This window comes from Silurus aristotelis (assembly GCF_946808225.1).
Source record: "Silurus aristotelis genome assembly, chromosome: 24".
In the NCBI taxonomy this organism is placed as follows: domain Eukaryota; kingdom Metazoa; phylum Chordata; class Actinopteri; order Siluriformes; family Siluridae; genus Silurus; species Silurus aristotelis.
This window is the reverse complement of record NC_139597.1, coordinates 1340621-1363428: the sequence shown is the minus strand read 5'-3', so window position 1 is coordinate 1363428 and position 22808 is coordinate 1340621. Positions and strand designations below refer to the sequence as shown.

General features: G+C 42.0%; 2 protein-coding genes across 6 annotated transcripts in view; one reads left to right on the top strand and one right to left on the bottom strand.

Moving 5' to 3' along the window:
• The first annotated feature begins 399 nt into the window (after nucleotides 1–399).
• hcls1 (hematopoietic cell-specific Lyn substrate 1) lies at nucleotides 400–19113 on the top strand. Of its 5 annotated transcripts, XR_014531459.1 has the most exons (20): nucleotides 400–547; nucleotides 1552–1635; nucleotides 1750–1823; nucleotides 3558–3687; nucleotides 4196–4306; nucleotides 4445–4499; nucleotides 4631–4741; nucleotides 8517–8627; nucleotides 11806–11916; nucleotides 12317–12372; nucleotides 12453–12522; nucleotides 13188–13336; nucleotides 13425–13550; nucleotides 14914–15073; nucleotides 15925–16008; nucleotides 16206–16283; nucleotides 16510–16581; nucleotides 16688–17582; nucleotides 17662–17703; nucleotides 17813–19113. XR_014531459.1 is itself a non-coding variant. In XM_083529035.1 (18 exons), exons 2-18 carry the CDS (start codon nucleotides 1552–1554, stop codon nucleotides 16819–16821), a joined length of 1716 nt encoding a protein of 571 aa, XP_083385161.1. In that variant the 5' UTR covers nucleotides 400–547; the 3' UTR covers nucleotides 16822–19113. The 5 variants fall into 5 exon arrangements, 3 of the variants coding, with proteins under 3 accessions (XP_083385161.1, XP_083385162.1, XP_083385163.1); XR_014531458.1 differs by lacking the exons at nucleotides 4631–4741; nucleotides 11806–11916; XM_083529035.1 differs by having other exon boundaries at nucleotides 16688–19113.
• A 180-nt stretch (nucleotides 19114–19293) lies between these two features.
• llph (LLP homolog, long-term synaptic facilitation factor) overlaps nucleotides 19294–22808 on the bottom strand; it is a 7985-nt gene continuing 4470 nt past the window's right edge. The window contains exon 2 of the mRNA XM_083529081.1: nucleotides 19294–19833. Within this exon, the coding sequence (XP_083385207.1) occupies nucleotides 19664–19833 (170 nt within the window). The 3' untranslated portion in view covers nucleotides 19294–19663. The remainder of the gene's footprint in view (nucleotides 19834–22808) is intronic.

Below are 22808 nucleotides of genomic sequence, written 5' to 3'. Positions count from 1 at the left end.
CCCTCCACTTAAACTTGGCCCAAACCTGTCCCAGCATGACCCATGACTGGGTTTGTGCCCCTGTGCACAAACCCAGATCCATAAAGTTCTAGAGCTCCATCCTTATTGAACACCTTTGGGATTAATGCAAATTCTGACTGTACCCCAGGCCTCCTGATCTCACCTACATGTAGCTGCAGGAATCTCCACAAATCCAAAAAGATGCCAGGATGCTGCCATTAAGAGAAAAAAGAGGAAAACTAAATCATATTATAAATGCTGACTTTGTCTTTATAATGACTCAAAAATACTCGACTGAACAGAAATCTGTGATCTCAAGCAACAAAATTCTGAGAGTTCATCAGAATCCACAACCTCCTCTCTCTCTCTCTCTCTCTCTCTCTCTCTCTCTCTCTCTCTCTCTCTCTCTCTCTACTTCCTCCTGACTTCCTATATCTCTCTCTCCTCCTCATGCACGAGCGCTACTTCACCGACTGCTGGTTTTCTCTCTCTTTTTCTCTCTTCCATATTTTTATCTGTTTTTTTATTTACTCAACGCAACCGCAAAGTAAGTAAACTATAATTCGTTGTGTTCTCTTTTTCTTTCTCTCCCTTTTAATAAAGTTCTAATATATATAATATATTATAATTATTCTATTGAGTATACGTCTTTAATACCAGAAAGTGTGTTTGCAGCTTGTTGTAAAACGTAATAATTTTCTGCTCTGTATTTTCTGTTAGTTGTGGTTTAGTGAATGTGTGCTTGTAACTGAAATAGTGAGGGATCTGGAAATAAAGATAGAAAAAGTGCAAAAAGTTTTGCAGAAATTGAGGAACTTGTGTAGTGACATGACACGGAAGAAACCATCAACTCTGACAGGAAGCAACAACAATAACAATATATGCATATATATATGTGTGTGTGTGTGTGTGTGTGTGTGTGTGTGTGTGTGTGTGTGTGTGTGTGTGTGTGTGTATATATATATATATATATATATACAGTTACTGATACCACACCTGTAAAAGCTGCATTTAAACACACTGTACTGCATCAAATAAAGCTAAAGTGTCTGTAAGTGATTTTCGGTAACACACGTCTTAATTGTGTTCACACCCTGAGCTCTACATTCACGCTACCAAGTGATAAGTGTGTGTCTTGTGGGTGTGTAGTGACCAGTTCTGTCTTTTAATTCCCTCGAGAAACAGCTGTAGCAGGGCTTATAACTAACTACTGAAACACAAATCAATAGGGTCTGATGTTATTGTATCTTACTAATGTTACTTACAGCAGCTTTAATTTTCCTGATGTTATTGTATCTTACTAATGTTACTTACAGCAGCTTTAATTTTCCTGATGTTATTGTATCTTACTAATGTTACTTACAGCAGCTTTAATTTTTCTGATGTTATTGTATCTTACTAATGTTACTTACCGCAGCTTTAATTTTACTGTGATTTTAGAAGACTTGCCAATATAACTGCAGGTTTATAATAACACTGACCTTTGTGATGAGTGCAAACGCAACTTGTGTGTAAGATAAGAAAGGTTTTTGGACTTTTTCTTCTCTGTAGATGTGGAAGTCTGTGGTGGGTCACAATGTGAGTGTGAAGGTGGCTTCTGAGGGGGACGACTGGGAAACCGATCCAGATTTTGAAGTATATCTTATATTTATCTTATCACTTTAATTACACTGTACATCAGTGAAAAGAATTCAGAATTGAGTGGAATTTATATGATACGAAGTGAGAATGTGTGTTTTTGTGTGTCAGAACGATGTTTCGGAGCAGGAACAGAGGTGGGGATCAAAAACCATTGAAGGATCAGGACGCAAAGAGCACATCAGGTACAAACCAGGACAAAAACCAGTACATATCAGTCGAGGGTTTACTTTATAACGTGCTGTTGTTTTTCCTCAATTACAGACTGAGTATCTCATGACTCACTAACTGACTTACAGACACAATGACTCATTGGCTGACTCTCTCATTGACTTACTGACAGACTGATTTGCTGACTATCACACTGACACAGTGACTGACTATCTCATAAACTCACTGACTCTCTCATTGACTCACTGACACAGTGACTGACTAACTAGCTCATAAACTCACTGACTCTCTCATTGACTCACTGACACAGTGACTGACTAACTATCTCATAAACTCACTGACTCTCTCATTGACTCACTGACACAGTGACTGACTAACTATCTCATAAACTCACTGACTCTCTCATTTACTCACTGACACAGTGACTGATTTACTGACTATCTCTCGACTCATTGACTTACTGAGACAATGACTGACTCACTGACCCACTGGCAGACTGATTTACTGACTATCTAATTAACTCACTGACTCACTAATACAATGAATGACTCGCTGACTCATGAAGACAATGACTGGTTTACTGACTCTTACTGACTCCCTGAGACAATGATTGATTCACTGACTTACTGAGACAGTGACTGATTCACTGACTCACTGACTCACTGACCCACTGATGGCTTGCTGACTTTTTCAAGGACTTAATAATGACTCTCTAACTTATTGATAGACGTACTGACGACTCCTTGACTGACCGATTGACTGACTCATTAATTGACTCGCTGACTGACTCTGATTATTGTGACTTTAAGTAAATGAAGTGTACAGTACACCTCATACCCAGTTATCAGTTCAGTAGTTATTACTAGCGCTAGCTTCATTCGCCATATAACTGTATTCTGTGCAGCTCAGCGTGTCTCAGAAGAATCGTTCAGACCTTCAGGAGGTGTAGAATACATTTATAGACGTTTCTATTCTGCACTGAACTGAAACCCAGGCGGTTAAAACGTCACCCAGTATGACAGAGGAAGTGAGAGAGAGGAAGTAGCCGAACTGCAGGGTATTAAACACCCAAATATGGACTCGGTTTAGCGAGAAGGCGAATCGGCACATGGAGGCAGTAGAAATGTTGAGAGCAGAGCATTCTGGGAAAAGAGGAGGACTGCTGTGTGTAATGGAAAATACTGAATCAGCGGCTGTGAATAGAACGTGTAAAAAACGTGTTGGTGAATAAGGTCATGTGACCACTCTGCTTTATCTCCTACTCAGTTGTGAGTAAATTGGACTTTTATACAGGACTGTAATTATTACAAATAATTCACAATAAATCCTAAACCCCTGCACTTTTTATACACACAATTTATACACCTACAAATATGCCCTTTAGCCTTTAGTTTATTTCCTGATTACACCTGCCCTTGTGCTAGCTAGCTAATAAATTAGCCTCAGTCGTTTACTAGCATAGAGTTTGGGTTCATTGTTACTTAATGCTTAGAAACAAAACTTTACACAAATTTGAGATTCATTACTGTAAAATATAAAAATGTAAATAATAAGTAAAGAGTAAAGAGTGAGGAACTTAACGCTAAACTGCTCAGCTGGTTAATAATAAAAGTGTAAGTGGCTCTGGAGAAGAGCGTCTGCCACATGCCACAAATTATAATGTACTGGGATTTATGTGGAAGTATGTGGTGTGTGTGTGTGTGTGTGTGTGTGTGTGTGTGTGTGTGTGTGTGTGTGTGTGTGTGTAGTGTGGCTGATCTGAGGCAGAAGGTCTCTCAGGAGCATGAAGTGGTGCTGAAGAAGGAGCAGGAAAAAGGTCCTAAAGCTTCATACGGATACGGCGGCAAATTCGGCATCGAGAAAGACCGAATGGATAAGGTCTGAAATATTACGCATGTAATATCATTATTAAAATAAATTGGCTTATTTTTAAAAATGTACGCTGCAGCATGCAGGAGTTATTTATTTATGATCTATTATTGATTCATTATTTGTTTATATAAACATGGCTTATATAACGCATTGCATTGTAATTATTACTATTATTATTATTATTATTATTATTATTACAAGTAGTGTTAAATTGTTTATATTATTTTATTTAAAACTAAAAATATTAATAATAATAATAATATAATAATATATAATTAATAATATTAATATTCAATAAAATAAATATTTGTTATATTTTACAGGGTACCGTTGTGTATAATTTTATTCCAATGCTAATATATTAAAATTACATTTAATATAACAAGTATAATTTTCTGAGCCTTGTTTGTTGTTTTTATATATAAAAGTATTTTATTACTATTTTGATAAAGTGGGTGGAGTAACAGAGATTCAGCATTACATGATTACATGTTTGATAAATGTTTTTTCCCAGGATGCAGTGGGGCACAGCTATGTAGCTCAGGTATGTCAGCACTCGTCTCAGACAGACGCAGCGAAGGGTTTCGGAGGGAAATTCGGTGTACAGAAGGACCGTAAAGACCAGGTACATGTGATAACTCACCATATTTAACATGTTCAGAACAACAAGGAAGAAGATGTTCTGCGTTTCACGCGTTCACACGGTTTCCTGCATTGTGTTCTCGCTGCTCGGGTCTGATTCTATCGCACTTCCTCTCCACAGTCTGCTCTGGGCTTCGAGTATAAAGGAGAAGTCGAACAACACGCCTCTCAGAAAGGTACTTCATTTCACAAACAGTGTTCAGGTGAAAGGAAGGAAGTGAAAGACGTCACTTCACCCTTTCCACCTGCCACCCAGGGCTCATATTAATCGAGACCTTTTTCTCCTATTGTATGTAAAATTCTGCAGATTACTCTAAAGGTTTCGGGGGGAAGTTCGGAGTGCAGAAGGAGCGAGTGGATAAAGCGGCTCTGGGATACGATTATAAAGGAGAAACCGAGAAACACGAGTCGCAGAAAGGTGAGAAAAACACAAATTATATATATATATACAGTGGGTACGGAAAGTATTCAGACCCCCTTAAATTTTTCACTCTTTGTTATATTGCAGCCATTTGCTAAAATCATTTAGGTTCATTCTTCTTCCTCAAGAATGTACACACAGCTCCCCATACTGACAGAAAAACACAGAATTGTTGACATTGTTGCAGATTTATTAAAAAAGAAAAACTGAAATATCACATGGTCCTAAGTATTCAGACCCTTTGCTCAGTATTTAGTAGAAGCCCCCTTTTGATCTAATACAGCCAGGAGTCTTTTTGGGAAAGATGCAACAAGTCTTTCACACCTGGATTTGGGGATCCTCTGCCATTCCTCCTTGCTGATCCTCTCCAGTTCTGTCAGGTTGGACGGTAAACGTTGGTGGGCAGCCATTTTTAGGTCTCTCCAGAGATGCTCAATTGGGTTTAAGTCAGGGCTCTGGCTGGGCCATTTAAGAACAGTCACGGAGTTGTTGTGAAGCCACTCCTTCGTTATTTTAGCTGTGTGCTTAGGGTCATTGTCTTGTTGGAAGGTAAACCTTCGGCCCAGTCTGAGGTCCAGAGCACTCTGGAGAAGGTTTTTGTCCAGGATATCCCTGTACTTGGCCGCATTTATCTTTCCCTCGATTGCAACCAGTCGTCCTGTCCCTGCAGCTGAAAAACACCCCCACAGCATGATGCTGCCACCACCATGCTTCACTGTTGGGACTGTATTGGACAGATGATGAGCAGTGCCTGGTTTTCTCCACACATACCTCTTAGAATTAAGGCCAAAAAGTTCTATTTTGGTCTCATCAGACCAGAGAATCTTATTTCTCACCATCTTGGAGTCCTTCAGGTGTTTTTTAGCAAACTCCATGCGGGCTTTCATGTGTCTTACACTGAGGAGAGGCTTCCGTCGGGCCACTCTGCCCCGACTGGTGGAGGGCTGCAGTGATGGTTGACTTTCTACAACTTTCTCCCATCTCCTGACTGCATCTCTGGAGCTCAGCCACAGTGATCTTTGGGTTCTTCTTTACCTCTCTCACCAAGGCTCTTCTCCCCCGATAGCTCAGTTTGGCCAGACGGCCAGCTCTAGGAAGGGTTCTGGTCGTCCCAAACGTCTTCCATTTGAGGATTATGGATGCCACTGTGCTCTTAGAAACCTTAAGTGCAGCAGAAATCTTTTTGTAACCTTGGCCAGATCTGTGCCTTGGCACAATTCTGTTTCTGAGCTCTTTAGGCAGTTCCTTTGACCTCATGATTCTCATTTGCTCTGACATGCATTGTGATCTGGAAGGTCTTATATAGACAGGTGTGTGGCTTTCCTAATCAAGTCCAATCAGTATAATCAAACACAGCTGGACTCAAATGAAGGTGTAGAACCATCTCAAGGATGATCAGAAGAAATGGAAAGCACCTGAGTTAAATATATGAGTGTCACAGCAAAGGGTCTGAATACTTAGGTAATATGGTAATAATAACATGGTAATAATACCATGTGATATTTCAGTTTTTCTTTTTTAATAAATCTGCAACAATGTCAACAATTCTGTGTTTTTCTGTCAGTATGGGGAGCTGTGTGTACATTCATGAGGAAGAAGAATGAACTTAAATGATTTTAGCAAATGGCTGCAATATAACAAAGAGTGAAAAATTTAAGGGGGTCTGAATACTTTCCGTACCCACTGTATACAGTGAGGAAAATAAGTATTTGAACACGCCGCTATTTTGCAAGTTCTCCCCCTTAGAAATCATAGAGGGGTCTGAAATTGTCATCGTAGGTGCATGTCCACTGTGAGAGACATAATCTAAAAAAAAAAATCCAGAAATCACAATGTATGATTTTGTAACTATTTATTTGTATGATACAGCTGCAAATAAGTATTTGAACACCTGAGAAAGTCAATGTTAATATTTGGTACAGGAGCCTTTGTTTGCAATTACAGAGGTCAAACGTTTCCTGTAGTTTTTCACCAGGTTTGCACACACTGCAGGAGGGATTTTGGCCCACTCCTCCACACAACTTCTCTAGATCAGTCAGGTTTCTGGCCTGTCGCTGAGAAACACGGAGTTTGAGCTCCCTCCAAAGATTCTCTATTGGGTTTAGGTCTGGAGACTGGCTAGGCCACACCAGAACCTTGATATGCTTCTTACAGAGCCACTCCTTGGTTATCCTGGCTGTGTGCTTCGGGTCATTGTCATGTTGGAAGACCCAGCCTCGACCCATCTTCAATGCTCTAACTGAGGGAAGGAGGTTGTTCCCCAAAATCTCGCAATACATGGCCCCGGTGATCCTCTCCTTAATACAGTGCAGTCGCCCTGTCCCATGTGCAGAAAAACACCCCCAAAGCATGATGCTACCACCCCCATGCTTCACAGTAGGGATGGTGTTCTATTTATAAAATATAAAGTTCTATTTTGGACTTTCTCCCATGACTCCTCTGGATCATCCAAATGGTCATTGGCAAACTTAAGACGTGCCTGGACATGTGCTGGTTTAAGCAGGGGAACCTTCCGTGCCATGCATGATTTTAAACCATGACGTCTTAGTGTATTACCAACAGTAACCTTGGAAACGGTGGTCCCAGCTCTTTTCAGGTCATTGACCAGCTCCTCCCATGTAGTTCTGGGCTGATTTCTCACCTTCCTTAGGATCATTGAGACCCCTACAAGGTGAGATCTTGCATGGAGCCCCAGTCCGAGGGAGATTAACAGTCATGTTTAGCTTCTTCCATTTTCTAATGATTGCTGACTAACAGGTCTTTGAGGGTCAGAATTCTAGCTGATAGACAGGTGTTCAAATACTTATTTGCAGCTGTATCATACAAATAAATAGTTTAAAAATCATATATTGTGATTTCTGGATTTTTTTTTTAGATTATGTCTCTCACAGTGGACATGCACCTACGATGACAATTTCAGACCCTCCATGATTTCTAAGTGGGAGAACTTGCAAAATAGCAGCGTGTTCAAATACTTATTTTCCTTACTGTATATGCTGAAATCAGTTGTGGTCTTCCTGTGTTACTAACGAGTGTTTGGCCTGCTGGGGCTCCTCCCCCAATAGCTCCGCCCTCCCACCAATATGCTCCACCCCCCAGACCATACAAATCATTCGCAACCTTCAATAAAAAAGGTTAAACACATTTAATAATGTTTGCAAAATTGCCTGAATTTTAGTATGTAAGCATTTACTGTATATAAAAGTTCAGCAGAAAAACAGATAAATAATTGAAATGAGCGAGGGTGGGCGAGGGGGAGGGCGAGGGCGGCCGCAGGGCAGTCCCCCCCAAATGTTTGCATCCTAGATTGCCGCTTAGTTTGCCTCTGCCTAGAAACGGTGCTGTGGCCTGCCCTAAGGAAGTGAAAGTGCTTGGCCCCCTTAATCGCTGCTGCAAGCTATATGTTTTACAAATATCAATCTGGAATAATTCTTTTTGAGCGTTACGCATCGTGTTCCCATTTCACCTTTCTGTATGTACACATGCAGCTCGCTTGCTTGTCTGACTTCACCTGTGATGTAGCATTTAATATAAACACAATTTCTTCCTACACATTATTTGGCAATATTTTTATACATAATATTTCTATTTTTTTATTTGTTGGCTCGTTTTCCTGCGTGTCACTGGTGTACTCTATATTCAGCACAGTTTAATTGAAAGAAAAGTAAAAAAATGGTGGAATAAATTTTTTTTATAAAATTACCCCACATTTATTTATTTATTTGTTTGTATTTTGTTTCTTATTTTCTTTTTCTTTCTTTTTCCCCTGCAGATTACTCTAAAGGGTTCGGAGGGAAGTTCGGAGTGCAGAAGGAGCGAGTGGATAAAGCGGCTCTGGGATACGATTATAAAGGAGAAACCGAGAAACACGAGTCGCAGAAAGGTTTGTATTTATTCTGATTTATTGGGACGAGCAGCAGAAGTGTGTAGAGCGACCTTTAGAGCTCTTCATATACTTTTTGTTTAAAGTTTTTTGTTAAACAGGAAAAAGATGACAGTAGCAAAGATGTAGAGAAACTTAACAGGAAGCCAGTGTAGGGATGAGAAGATTGGGGTTATATGGTGATATTTTGTCGACCTTGTGAGAAATTTGACTGCTGCATTCTGAACTAACTGAAGCTTGTTTATTAATGATGCAGGACATCCACCTAGTAATGCATTACAGTAGTCTATTCTAGAGGTCATAAACGCATGGACGAGCTTCTCTGCATCGGATATAGACAACATGTTTCTTAACTTAGAATTATTTCTAAGGTGAAAGAAGGCTGTTTTTGTAACTTGGTTGATGTGATTTTTAAAAGATAAGTTCTCTAAAATAACTCCCAGGTCTTTTACTGTTGAACTAGTGGTTACAGAACATCCGTCTAAATGCAGGCTGAGATGCTGGAGCTTCTGTATACTGGTTTTTGGGCCGATGAGCAAAATCTCCGTCTTATCAGAATTTAATAGTAGAAAGTTATGAGTCATCCAATCTCTTATTTCTTCAACACACTCAGTTATGCGAGCTAATTGAGCGTATTGCCTGGTTTTGTTAAGATATATAGCTGGGTATCATCAGCGTAACAGTGGAAGCTATTTCCATGCCTAATAATATTTTCTAACGGATGCATGTATATTTTGAAAAGCAGGGGTCCTAGAACTGAACCTTGTGGCACCCCATAATTTACCTGCATTAACCTGATAGTTCTTTATTTTAATCTACAAAATGGTAACGATCAGACAGGTAGGATTTAAACCAGCTTAATGTCTGTCCCTGAATGCTGATGTAATTCTGTACGCGATCCAGGAGAAGAGCATTTGGTACCCAGGTGTTCAGTAAGAACGTACCCGACTTAATCCACCTTTTAATACCACCACTATCACGTCACAATTATAGAAACCATCAATAAAAAACAAAAACACAATATAACAACACGTGGCATTACAGAGAGACATTTCACATATTGAGGTGAAAAACATTTTACTAAAACAACAAACCCAGTTACACTACAACCACAACTGTGCACCTACAACATCTGGAGCAGTTCATAATCAATATTTGTGTAATAACATGACAAAAACATTCAAATGTAAATAAAATACAACCTACTGAAATGCATACTCATAATGTGCAGCGCCCCCCAGAGGCTGTAATTCAGTTGTACGGCTCGTATTCACTGGTCTGGAAGTGGAGAACAAACCCTTTCCCGGGCTGAGACACGCTAGCGAGCTTCAGGGTTGGTGACCTCCTCACCATGTCTCGCTTTTCTTCACAATGGATTTTTAAGTGTCTGAGACCGAATCAATTTCTCTTCCTCTGTAGGCATAAAAAAGTCTAACTCAGATGTATGAACGTGTGCAGAGCTACACATGTGTTTTACCAGTCGAACTCGGCTGTAACAGTTTCCCTCTGAACAACCAATCAGAGGACGGAACAATGCTGACGCTATTCTGGGCCAGTGATCTGCCCTGTGAGGAGAATCTGAAATCTGATTGGATAAAGAAACAGAGCTGTTGGTAATATTCTCGATGGTAAAAGTCCAGCAGTACTGATTCTGAAGGTTCTGGGGAGATTAGATTCACATGGCAGCACATAGAGGCTGAAATCTGATTGGACAAAAAAACCTACATCCACATCCACGTACTGAAGCAGTGCAGCCGAGAGAAACACTACGAGATGAAGAGAAGAAACTGATGGAAGAAATTCATACAATTTCATGGAACAAATATTAGAGTTTAGGTTGTAAATGTGGGTCAGAGCTTCTGATAGTGTTTAGACCAGTAGAGAAGATTTACTGACCCTGACCACCCCCACTGAGTAAATCTAACAGAGAGATGTAGCCTTGGTCTGAAGCTGAAAGTAAAAGTAAAAAGTAGCTCATTTATAATTTACTCTGAGTAAAATTGACAAAGTTACTTGTTTTAACAGCGAGGCGTGGGATTGTAGTGTAGTTAAAAAAAGGAAATGAAATATAAATCTTAAACTCGCTGTTTTTATTAAAGGAACACCTTTACAAATAACAACACAATTACAAATTACAATAAAAAAAACACTACAGTTCATGACTTGAGTTTAATGTGAGTCGTGCACTTTCATAGCAAAAAATCTGTTATAATATTACTTATGATACTGAGAGAAATCGCAAATGCAGATTCAGAATTCTGACAGTGAAAAACACACCTAACAACTTCCATCAGTGGCGTCTGTCTGGTCCATCTCCATCTCCATTTTTCTTTCTTGTGACTTTAGCGTGTTTGTTCTTCACCCATCAACCAATCAGTGCAGTAGTTTCCAGAGTGCGATTCTTTTCCCTCTGCATTATTTCTATTGATTTTTTTTTTTTTTTTATAAGTAACAAATGTAGGTTAGATGTAAGATGTAGTTAAAAACAAAACTTCAAACAAAACATACTTAAGTAAAAGTAAAATTACAGATTATAAAAACTGCTTCAAAAATAAGTACCGTATTTTTCGGACTATAAGCCGCTACTTTTTTCCCACGTTTTGAACTCCGCGGCTTAAACAACGAAGCGGCTAATTTATGAAGTTTTCCTGGGTTTTTCCCAGTTTCACAAACTTCAAACCAAAAAACTGAACCCCATAACATTAGACCAATGAAATTTCCGAACGGAAACGAAAAACCGCACCTCACCTGTGTTCTGAGCTGCACGGCATCGGGAGAAGAAAAGTTTTTTTAAACGCACGACGATCCCAAAAGATAAACTCCCGAGAGAAATAGTTGTGAACGGAAGGAGGAAGACAGTGAACAATGACTTTCTTGGTCGGCTACTGTTTAGATACAAGCCGTTGTAGCGTGTTGAGTCTGGGTGAAGGGAGAGCTCGCTAACTCCAGTTACAACACAAATCATATAAGCACAGACAGGATTTGAGGAAACATCTCACCTGACATAAGAGCTCATGTTCGTCTCATTTTGCGAATGGATGAAGTGAAAAGGTTCCTGAACCCTGAACACTTCTGTGACTTCAGAGCTGTTAAAGGAAATCAAAGCCTTTTATGTGGAACAGAAATGTCACATGATTTCACATTGTTATTTATTTATTTTATTGTTTTCCCCCTGCAGATTACTCTAAAGGGTTCGGAGGGAAGTTCGGAGTGCAGAAGGAGCGAGTGGATAAAGCGGCTCTGGGATACAATTATAAAGGAGAAACCGAGAAACACGAGTCGCAGAAAGGTGAGAAAAACAACTCCTTTACTCTAAAATCTACCAACAGGAGGAAAAAAGGATGAGAGAAGAGAGGAAAGGAATAAAGCAGAAAGAAGTGAAAGAGGAGGAAAAGGAAATAAGAAGAATGTGAGATAAATATATAAAGGGAGACGAGAGAAAATGTAAACGAATGTAAGAGATTAAAGCAGAACGAGAAGAATGAGTAAGATGAGGAGAAGTGGAAGTGTACAGAGTAGAAAGCAGAAGAAAAGGGTATTGGAGGAGAGGAAAGATGGGAGACTGAGAGGAGAAAGTGAGATCAGAAAAATCCTGAGAGTATCAGTAGAGAAAGGGTAAATGCCTCCATCCTCAGTACCAGCTCATGCCACCAGGGGGCCTCTGTCTTTCTGCGCATCTTCTTTTCCAGACTATGCTAAAGGTTTTGGAGGACGCTATGGCGTACAGGACGACCGCATGGACAAGGTAAACCTCATTTAACCTGCACATTAACACATAAACGTGATCATTGATTTTCTGAATGACATGAACTCGTCTGATCTCAGAGCGCAGCTTCCTTCAGTCAGATGGAATCTCCGACTTCATCCTATGAGAAAACTCAACCCCTCGAGGCCTGTAAGTGTCATACTGTTAAAATACAGACGCTGATACCCTCACGCTATGCTACTGTCACAACACCTCAATTAGGACTGAATACCTTCTATTTACATTCATAAAAATACAAACCCACCAATCTGATTTGTTATTAATTGTGTAATGTTAGTGTAATGTGTAGCCCCCTGCTGGTTGTGAGGTGAATAGTGAGTGCTTGTTAATCATCATTAAAGAAGCCGTGTGTAATGCTAGAGCCCTCCGCTGGATGTAAGATGAATAATCAGTGGTTATTTACCCTCATTATAGAAGCTGTGTGTAATATTACAGCCCTCTGCTGGCAGTGAGGTATAAAGCAAGAGTGAAGTGAATAAAATCACTGTTGATCCTCATTAAAGAAGCTATGTGTAATGTAGAGTCCTCTGCTGGCTGCACAGTGAAGTGCAATAAACACATGAACAGTCTCTTTCTCCTTGCCTAGAGGTCCAAGTTTTGGCATGGACCAAATTTCAGGTCATTTCAGGTCCTGAAAAATGTAATCCGAAGCCTCAAGTCAAGAACCTGCAACAAAGAATGTTAGAATAATACGATTATTAAGGCACTGTGTGTGTGTGTGTGTGTGTGTGTGTGTGTGTGTGTGTGTGTGTGTGTGTGTGTGTGTGTGTGTGTGTGTGTGTGTGTGTGAGTAGCGAGCTCAGGAGCCGGAAACTTGAAGTCTCGCTTTGAGAACATGGCGAAGACGGCGGAGGAGGAGAGCAGGAAGCAGGCAGAGGAGGAGCGAGTGAGGAGACAAGCTCGAGAAAAGAGGGAAAAAGAGGAGGCTCGGAAGAGACAAGAGGTAAACAACACACACACACACACACACACACACACAAACACTGGACTTGTGTGAACTTTTGAACTAAGCAAATTGTGTGTATGTGTAGGTGACCAGCTGTGAGTACGAGCAGGAAAAACAGAGGACTCCTGTCATCCCTGAAGCTGTAAAACCATCACCGAGCTTCAGATCACTTCCAGAAATTCCCAGAGACTCTCCTGATCCTGTAGCTCAAGTAACAACTGCTGCCTATAGCACACTCCTCCACTTCTACTCCTCCACTTCCTCTCCTCCACTTCTACTCCTCCACTTCCTCTCCTTCACTTCCTCTCCTCCACTTCCTCCCCTCCACTTCCTCTCCTCCACTCCTACTCCTCCACTTCTACTCCTTAACTTCCTTTCCTCCACTTTCTCTCCTCCACTTCCTCTCCTCCACTTCTACTCCTCCACTTTCTCTCCTCCACTTCCTCTCCTCCACTTCTACTCCTCCACTTCTACTCCTCCACTTCCTCTCCTCCATTTCTACTCTTCCACTTCTACTCCTCCACTTCCTCTCCTCCACTTCCTCTCTTACACTTCCACTCCTCCACTTCCTCTCCTCCACTTCTACTCCTCCACTTCCTCTCCTCCACTTCCTCTCCTCCACTTTTACTCCTCCACTTCTACTCCTCCACTGTCTCTCCTCCCCTTCTACTCCTCCACTTTCTCTCCTCCACTTCCTCTCCTCCACTTCCTCTCCTCCACTTCTACTCCTCCACTTCTACTTCTCCACTTCCTCTCCTCCACTTCCCCTCCTTCACTTCCTCTCCTCCACTTCTACTCCTCCACTTCCTCTCCTACACTTCTACTCCTCCACTTCCACTCCTCCATTTCTACTCTTCCACTTCTACTCCTCCACTTCCTCTCCTCCACTTCCTCTCTTACACTTCCACTCCTCCACTTCCTCTCCTCCACTTCTACTCCTCCACTTCCTCTCCTCCACTTCCTCTCCTCCACTTTTACTCCTCCACTTCTACTTCTCCACTGTCTCTCCTCCCCTTCTACTCCTCCACTTTCTCTCCTCCACTTCCTCTCCTCCACTTCCTCTCCTCCACTTCTACTCCTCCACTTCTACTTCTCCACTTCCTCTCCTCCACTTCCCCTCCTTCACTTCCTCTCCTCCACTTCTACTCCTCCACTTCCTCTCCTACACTTCTACTCCTCCACTTCCACTCCTCCGCTTCTACTCCTCCACTTCCACTCCTCTGCTTCTACTCCTCCACTTCCCCTCCTCCACTTCTACTCCTCCACTTCCACTCCTCCGCTTCTACTCCTCCACTTCCCCTCCTCCACTTCTACTCCTCCACTTCCTCTCCTCCACTTCTACTTCTCCACTTCCTCTCCTCCACTTCCCCTCCTTCACTTCCTCTCCTCCACTTCTACTCCTCCACTTCCTCTCCTACACTTCTACTCTTCCACTTCCACTCCTCCCCTTCCTCTCCTCCACTTCCTCTCCTCCACTTCCTCTCCTCCTCTTTCTCTCCTCCTCTTCCCCTTCTCCACTTCCCCTCCTTCACTTCTACTCCTCCACTTCCTCTCATCCACTTGTGTTTTCACAGGTAGATGATGAGCAGCCTGATAATGACTATGACGAGCCCCCGAATCTTCCCCCTCGATCTGATGACCTGTTAGATCAAGATGACTCTGCTCCTCCTCCACTTCCTCAGAGAAACATTATTGAAGAAGAATACGAGGAACTTGGCTCAGCCCATGAAGCGGGTTAGTCCACATGAACACCATATAAACAACATCTGAACACCACATGAACACCTCGTAAGCACCACATAAACACCACATGAACACTGAATGAACATGACATGAACACCCAATGAGCACCACATGAACGACACAAAACCATATGAACGTACACTGCATGAAGGACCACCACTGACCCAGGACCACTGCATAACATGAACACATGAACAACACAATAAAAACATATAAACACCATATGAACCCACCAGAAAGACCACATGCACATCCACCAGCATCACTCCACTGTGGGTGAAGAAATTTACTGAGTAAATAAAATGTGTGGATTTATGATTTTATTCAAATGAATAAAATTGGAAGAAAAGTCACTTTTTGAGATGATGTAATGTGGCGTGACGTGATGTGGTGTGATGTAACGTGATGTAGATGTGACGTGACGTGATGTGGATGTTACCTGATGTGATGTGGCGTGACGTGACGTGGCGTGACGTGATGTAGATGTGACGTAACGTGATGTGGATGTGACGTGACGCAATGTGGATGTTACGTGATGTGGATGTTACGTGATGTGGCGTGACGTGGCGTGACGTGAAGTGGATGTGGCGTGATGTGGCGTAATGTGGATGTGACGCGATGTTGCGTGATGTGGCCTAATGTGACGTGACATGATGTTGCGTGATGTGGCGTGACGTGATATGATGTGGCGTGACGTGGCGTGGCGTGATGTAACATGGCGTGACGTGACGTGATGTGGCCTGGCTTGACGTCATTTGATGTGACGTGACGTGTCTGTCACAAAAGAGTAAATGAATCACTGAATGGTTTTGGATTTATAAACACTGCTTTTTCCCCATTAGAAGACGACAGCTCCGTTCCTCCTCCTCTTCCTCACAGGGACATCGGAGGAGAATACGAGGACCTCGGATCAGCTCATTACACCGGTCAGTCATCACAGAGTCCACACACACACACACACACACACACACACACACACACACACACACACACACACACACTCTTAACACAATGATTCTGTGGTTACTAACATTAGTTTCAGACTAATAAATAAAAATAAATTACCAAATGGATTTAGACTCGATTTATAACCGTAACTTTTCCTCCTCTGATCACATGGTAGAAGAATCCGCTCCTCCTCCTCTTCCTCACAGAGACATCCCTGAAGACTACAGGGACCTCAGATCAGATCACCCCACCCGTGAGTCCAACACACTCCACTTAATCACCATCACCAGTGCACTGTGGGTGTGTCCCAAACCACACACACCCTATAAACTATATATTCCACATAAACACCAGTGCACTGTGGGCGTGTCCCAAACCACACACACCTTATTCACTATATAGTCTATATATACGTTTCATTGGGGTGGTTTGGGACACAGCTGAGGTTAGTATGTAATTGTGTGTGTTTCCTCTTGCAGCTGTTGAGAACGATTATGAAGATATAAACACTGGTGGACAATCAGCCAAAGCTCTGTACGACTATCAGGGCGGTGCGTATAACACACACACACACACACACACACACACACACACACACACACACACACACACACACAGATCGGGGTGTGTGTTCTAACGGTCCGGTCCTGGTTTCAGAGGCGGATGATGAGATCTCCTTTATGCCTGATGACATCATCACTCACATCGAGATGGTGGACGAGGGCTGGTGGAAGGGACACTGTCACGGACGCACTGGACTTTTCCCAGCATCCTTTGTGCAGCTCATGTAGAGAAAATCCACACGTCTGCATTATATGTGTGTGTGTGTGTGTGTGTGTGTGTGTGTACAACATCGGCTCCTTTTTCATGTTGTTTTTGGGTGCAGGGTTGCCAGATCTGCTGCTTTTAATGCCTCTTCTTACCTTCCGCCAGGTGTGTGTATGCGTGTGTGTGTGTTTGTGTGTGTGATATGCAGACTAGATGTAAAACCGAAAATTAAACAAAGGCCCAGGAACTGTTATGAATATAATTATTATAGAGGCACAATGTTTTATCATGGTTTTTATTGGATCGTGGTTTATTTTTAGATGTTTTATGTTTTATAAATATATATTTTTTCCAACATATTATAATCGTGATGCACTTTTTATTTAGGAGTCAAAATGTGCCATAAAGTTGCTAACTGAGGGTTATGCTGGTGAGGATCATGTTGGTGAGGATCATGTTGGAGGGGGTTATGCTGGTGAGGATCATGTTGGAGGGGGTTATGCTGGTGAGGATCATGTTGGTAGCTGGGGGTTATGTTGGTGAGGATCATGTTGGAGGGGGTTATGCTGGTGAGGATCATGTTGGAGGGGGTTATGTTGGTGAGGATCATGTTGGAGGGGGTTATGCTGGTGAGGATCATGTTGGTAGCTGGGGGTTATGTTGGTGAGGATCATGTTGGAGGGGGTTTTTGCTGGTGAGGATAATGTTGGAGGGGGTTATGTTGGTGAGGATCATGTTGGAGGGGGTTATGCTGGTGAGGATCATGTTGGAGGGGGTTATGCCGGTGAGGATCATGTTGGAGGGGGTTATGTTGGTGAGGATCATGTTGGAGGGGGTTTTTGCTGGTGAGGATCATGTTGGAGGGGGTTATGTTGGTGAGGATCATGTTGGAGGGGGTTATGCTGGTGAGGATCATGTTGGAGGGGGTTATGCCGGTGAGGATCATGTTGGAGGGGGTTATGTTGGTGAGGATCATGTTGGAGGGGGTTTTTGCTGGTGAGGATCATGTTGGAGGGGGTTATGTTGGTGAGGATCATGTTGGAGGGGGTTATGCCGGTGAGGATCATGTTGGAGGGGGTTATGCTGGTGAGGATCATTGTAAAGATCACGTTGGTAGCACAGTTTCAGCTGAACATTGTGTATAATAAAATGCAGATTTGTCTGAATAAACTGCTGCTGCAGCATGTTTTAAGTCACTGTGTCCTTTTACAGCTATAATGATTCTTCATAGTTGCAACCTTTAGCTTTAATGAAATCTTTACACAATCTTTGATGTTCTCAGTCAGTTTCATGAGGTCGTCACCTGGAATGGTTTCCAACTATCTCGAGGAGTTCCCAGAGATGTTAAGTGCTTGTTGGCTGCTTTTCCTTTACGCTTTGTTCCAAACCATCCCAAAAGACACAACCAAACATCTCAAATTTTGACTCCTCAAAAGGAAGGATCTTTACACGTATGGCATTTGGCAGACATCCATATCCATACCTACTTACAACTGAGGGTTAAGGGCCTTGCTCAAGGGCCCAGCAGTGGTAGCTTGGTGGTGCTGGGATTTGAACTTTTGATCCAGAGTGAGATACCTTAACCACTGAGCTGCTAACTCCAAAGCTACTAAGGTCCAAACAAGTCTCTTCTGCTTGTTTTTCCAAATGGCTTCTTTGCCACAATGACAGGCCTCCTCTAAACAGTGGATGTTGAAATATATCTGCCACTTGAACTGAAAAAAGCATTTATGTAAATCCTCAGTTTATGAGGCTGATTATTCTAATAAACTTATCCTCTGCAGCAGAGGTAGCTCCTGGTCTTCTCTGATAGTCCTCATGAGAGCCTGTTTTATCAGAGTTTGATGGTTTTGAGACTGCACTTGGGGATCCATTTAAAGTTCTTGAGATGTTTCAGATTGACTACGCTTCATTTTTGATAGTAACGATGGATCGTTTCTCTTTCCTGAAGGTTTTTTACTGTGATCTGGATTTGTACAGTAGATGTAGTAGCACTAACAGGGTTATTGACTCTGTACTCACACTTTCCTCTGCACTGATGTTCTAAAGCACATTAAGAAGGAAAGAAATGTCACAAATGAACTCAACACACGTGTGACCTGACACTCATCCCAGGTGACGACCTCATGGATCTGATGAGAGAACGCCAGCAGCTTGCAGAGATGCATCAAACCTACATAGAGCTTCTTTAATCAATCAAAAATATAAAACATTGTTTTTGTTTACTATAGAAGTCCAGACGTGTTCTTTCATAGTTTGAATTCTTCAGTATTAATGTTTAAATTAATTAAAATAAAGTAAAAACTGTGAAGGAGGTGTGTGTTATCACACACACACACACACACGTTCTACTCTGTTAGAGTGTTTAATTCAGTTCAACACAATTCTAACATCTCAAACGAATTCTAGGTTTTATTTAAATGATGCAATATGAATATGTATGCATATTTAATTAAATGAAGACTCATTTGCATAAATACCCATCAAGCAGTTGATCAGTGGAGAAAAAGTTTATATTTCAGAATAAACCTGGACACAGGACGTGTTGGTGTTTATTAAACACTACTGATTTACAGATTGAAAAACACACACACACGCACACACACACACGCACACACACACACGCACACACACACACGCACACACACACACGCACACACACACGGTTTTCTTCTGCGACAGGGAGGACATTTCTCCATTATGAGCGCTTTGTGTGAGAGAAATGCAGCTTTCAGTGTCCACCTCGAGTCCCAGCGTCTCACACTGTTCTCCTTTGTCTCACACCATTCTTCTGCACCTCTCTCTCTCTCACACACACACACACTGTCCATAAACTGTACATCACACAAACAAGTGTGTGTGTTTCTACCAGGCCAGACCCTTCTTCTTCTTCTTCTGGGGCATTTTCTTGCTCCTCCGCTGGTTTTTGAGTTTCTTGGCCTGTCTCTGACTCATCCACACCGGGTACTGACCATGTTCATTCAGCTGTGTGTCCTTATTCCTCTTACTGTCCGTCTCCATCCTCCCTGTCTCATCTACAGAGACACAGAGAGAGAGAGAGAGACACAGAGAGAGAGAGAGAGAGAGAGAGAGAGACACCGAGAGAGAGAGCGCCACAGAGCGAGAGAGACACACACAGAGAGAGAGAGAGAGAGAGAGAGAGAGAGAGAGAGAGAGAGAGAGAGAGAGAGACACAGAGAGAGAGCGAGAGAGAGTGCCACAGAGCGAGAGAGACACACACACAGAGAGAGAGAGAGAGAGAGAGAGAGCGAGAGAGACACACAGAGAGAGAGAGAGACACAGAGAGAGAGAGAGACACAGAGAGAGAGAGAGCGCCACAGAGCGAGAGAGACACACACACACAGAGAGAGAGAGAGAGAGAGAGAGAGAGAGAGAGAGAGAGAGAGAGAGAGAGAGAGAGAGAGAGAGAGAGAGAACATCAAATTATAAATGATCACTTATGGACAAAACACAATAATGAGGGTTTTACCGCTTAATAAATGAGTTACTCATCAAGAATCATAAATGAAATGAGAGAATGAATCTCTTCTTCACGCAGCGTTTATAACGCTTCATTCACACTCCATTAACGCTCAAGTTCAAACACATTTCCTGTGATTTAATAAAGTGATGATTCTGATTTTGGACTCGACCAAAGCACTAAAAAAAAGCCACAGCCAAACTTCTCCAAGCTCCAAAACTTACATCCATAAATACAAAGTGTTTAATTAAAGAGATATTCTTTCCAATAAAGCAAACGGTGATACCAATCTAGAACATTTATTAAAAACATGAAAGTCTGATTTTAGAAAACACATCATTAAGGGTTCTAAAGAAAGCAGAATCTTCTGATCACAGATATTCTCTGCTCATATCCATTTTCTCCAGTTAAATCTACAGCTTCTGTCAAACCAAAACATCTTCTCAATGAAGGTTTTTCTGACAGTCAGACCAGCAATAATGATCATCATCTAGAAAAGAATGACTGAACATTCAGACTCTTTTCTGGACTTCTTAAAACCAGTCCAGAAATCTAAAACAGAGGCATAAGATGTGACATTAATTATAAACGATCCGTTGTAGAAGCACATCAAAAACAAAATGAAAATCCACCAGAAGTTCTACACAATTCCAGCCCACATGATCCCCAAAGTGCAGATTCTTTAGAACAAAGGGAAACTCGAAATCTCAATTGCAGGAGGACACCAGTGATCTCCATCCCAAAAAAAGCCTTCTGTAGACTTTTTGTAGATTTTTGGTGGATCACATGCGTTCAGATGATCCATGACTGAGATGCTGCGAAGTTCCCTCTATATGACTGGGGGAGGATCCACCTCCACCTCTGCAGACCACCAGAGACTTTGTTTTAGCATGTAACCCTCAAAACACTTCCAGCGTTTTAAAACCCTCAAAGCTCCAAGAGCATTGCTGAAGTCTGAGTGAGCCTCCATCTTCTCATTCAACCAACAGAACCTGCCAGGTCAGTTACACCTTCTGCCAGTTTCTTCTAGAGGAAGAGGCTTTCTGATGAACCTCATAGGATGAAACCAGGTTTCTCACATCTTTGTCTCATCACCACTATGACATCATCAGCACATGCAACTGTTGCCCCTCGTTACAAGATACAGAACAAACTATCGAGATCCCACTGAACTGTGGCCTGAAGTCCAGCAGCAGTTCCAGAACTACAGCATGTAAAACCCCTGAAAGTCACATCTCGCCTGCTGGAAGCTAAAAAAGGCCTCGTCAGGTGGACATTTCATTGTAAAACACTACAACAATTGAACATAAATATCAAAACATTTAAAAACAAAGTCATGGTCTACCAAGGAGACTCTGGAACAAGAAATTAAATCTTGAATCAAATGATGAGAAACTGAGCGTCCAGGAACTCAAACACACTGATCTTCATCTGAGTCACTGAAGCTCCACAGCATTTCATCCTGTGGTTAAACCTTCAGGAAGTATCTTGTAGTCAACACCAAGCAAAAACACCAGTGTTTTCAAGGTCACCCTTCTTGAGTAACGAAGCCATCGTAGCCCTGTGAAGACCACGAGAAGTGAACCTTCATCTCCAAGAAGACCAAAAATGAGTCTTTTCCAACTATGGTCCAGAACTGCTTGTAAAGATCTGCATATTCCAATTCTGGAGCTTTTCCTGGAGCGAGTTCATGAACAGCAACACGTTTCTGATCCTCTGCAGGACAAGGCACAGCCATTTCATAATCACAGGGTTGAGCTTCGTAGAGATCCTCATAAAAAGAGTGTGTGGGAAATCATTTCACCATCATCAGTCACTTCTCCTCCCGCTGGAAGGTCTTTATTTTACAAGCTTCTTCTCCATCTTCTAAAAACAGATACATGTTGAAGCATCCATGTTGCGAGAAGATGTAAACTTTGAATGGACGGCTGCCTCTTGGGTTCTTTCTTCTAGAAGATTCCGTAGAACTTCATCAGACTCAATCCCATCTTCTCAGACCTTTTATACAGTGCTGCTCTGTGCTGGGGCAACAGACATGTTCTGAAGATCAGATAACGGCAGGTTCTTCATGGTTTCTGTCTAAAGTGTAATTAAAATCCCCCAATCCTGAGAAACATCACGTAGAGCAGCTAGAAGGTGAAATAATGGATTCGCTCTGAACAGTTGTTGGAGGTATGAACACTGAAAAGTAAAAAATTAAGGCCATGAACTGTAACATCAACACGCAGCATTTGACCCGGAACTGATTCAAAAACTCACAATATTCCATATAATCAGTCCAGAGAAGAATCACAACACCTTCACGAACTCTAGAACCATTCCCTCACGAGTCTCTAAAAAAACTACGCTGCTCTTCTTCATCAAATAAACCACACCTTTTCACATCACCAGTGATGTTTCCTTTCCCAAATCTCAGAGGTGCCATCAAAACATTTACACAACAGCTGAGCAGAACAAACCTCAGCTTTCACCTCGTGAGCGTAAAATACTTCCTACATCACACAGGAGCTTCTACAACCAACACCAAGA

What these genes read in the sequence shown, in the direction of transcription:
- hcls1 (XM_083529035.1), top strand. Translation starts at nt 1,552, where the DNA reads ATGTGGAAGTCTGTGGTGGGTCACAATGTGAGTGTGAAGGTGGCTTCT. An exon ending in GGACGCAAAGAGCACATCAG is followed by an intron (nt 1,824 to 3,557) that starts GTACAAACCAGG and finishes GTGTGTGTGTAG; the next exon opens with TGTGGCTGATCTGAGGCAGA. An exon ending in ACAACACGCCTCTCAGAAAG is followed by an intron (nt 4,500 to 4,630) that starts GTACTTCATTTC and finishes AAAATTCTGCAG; the next exon opens with ATTACTCTAAAGGTTTCGGG.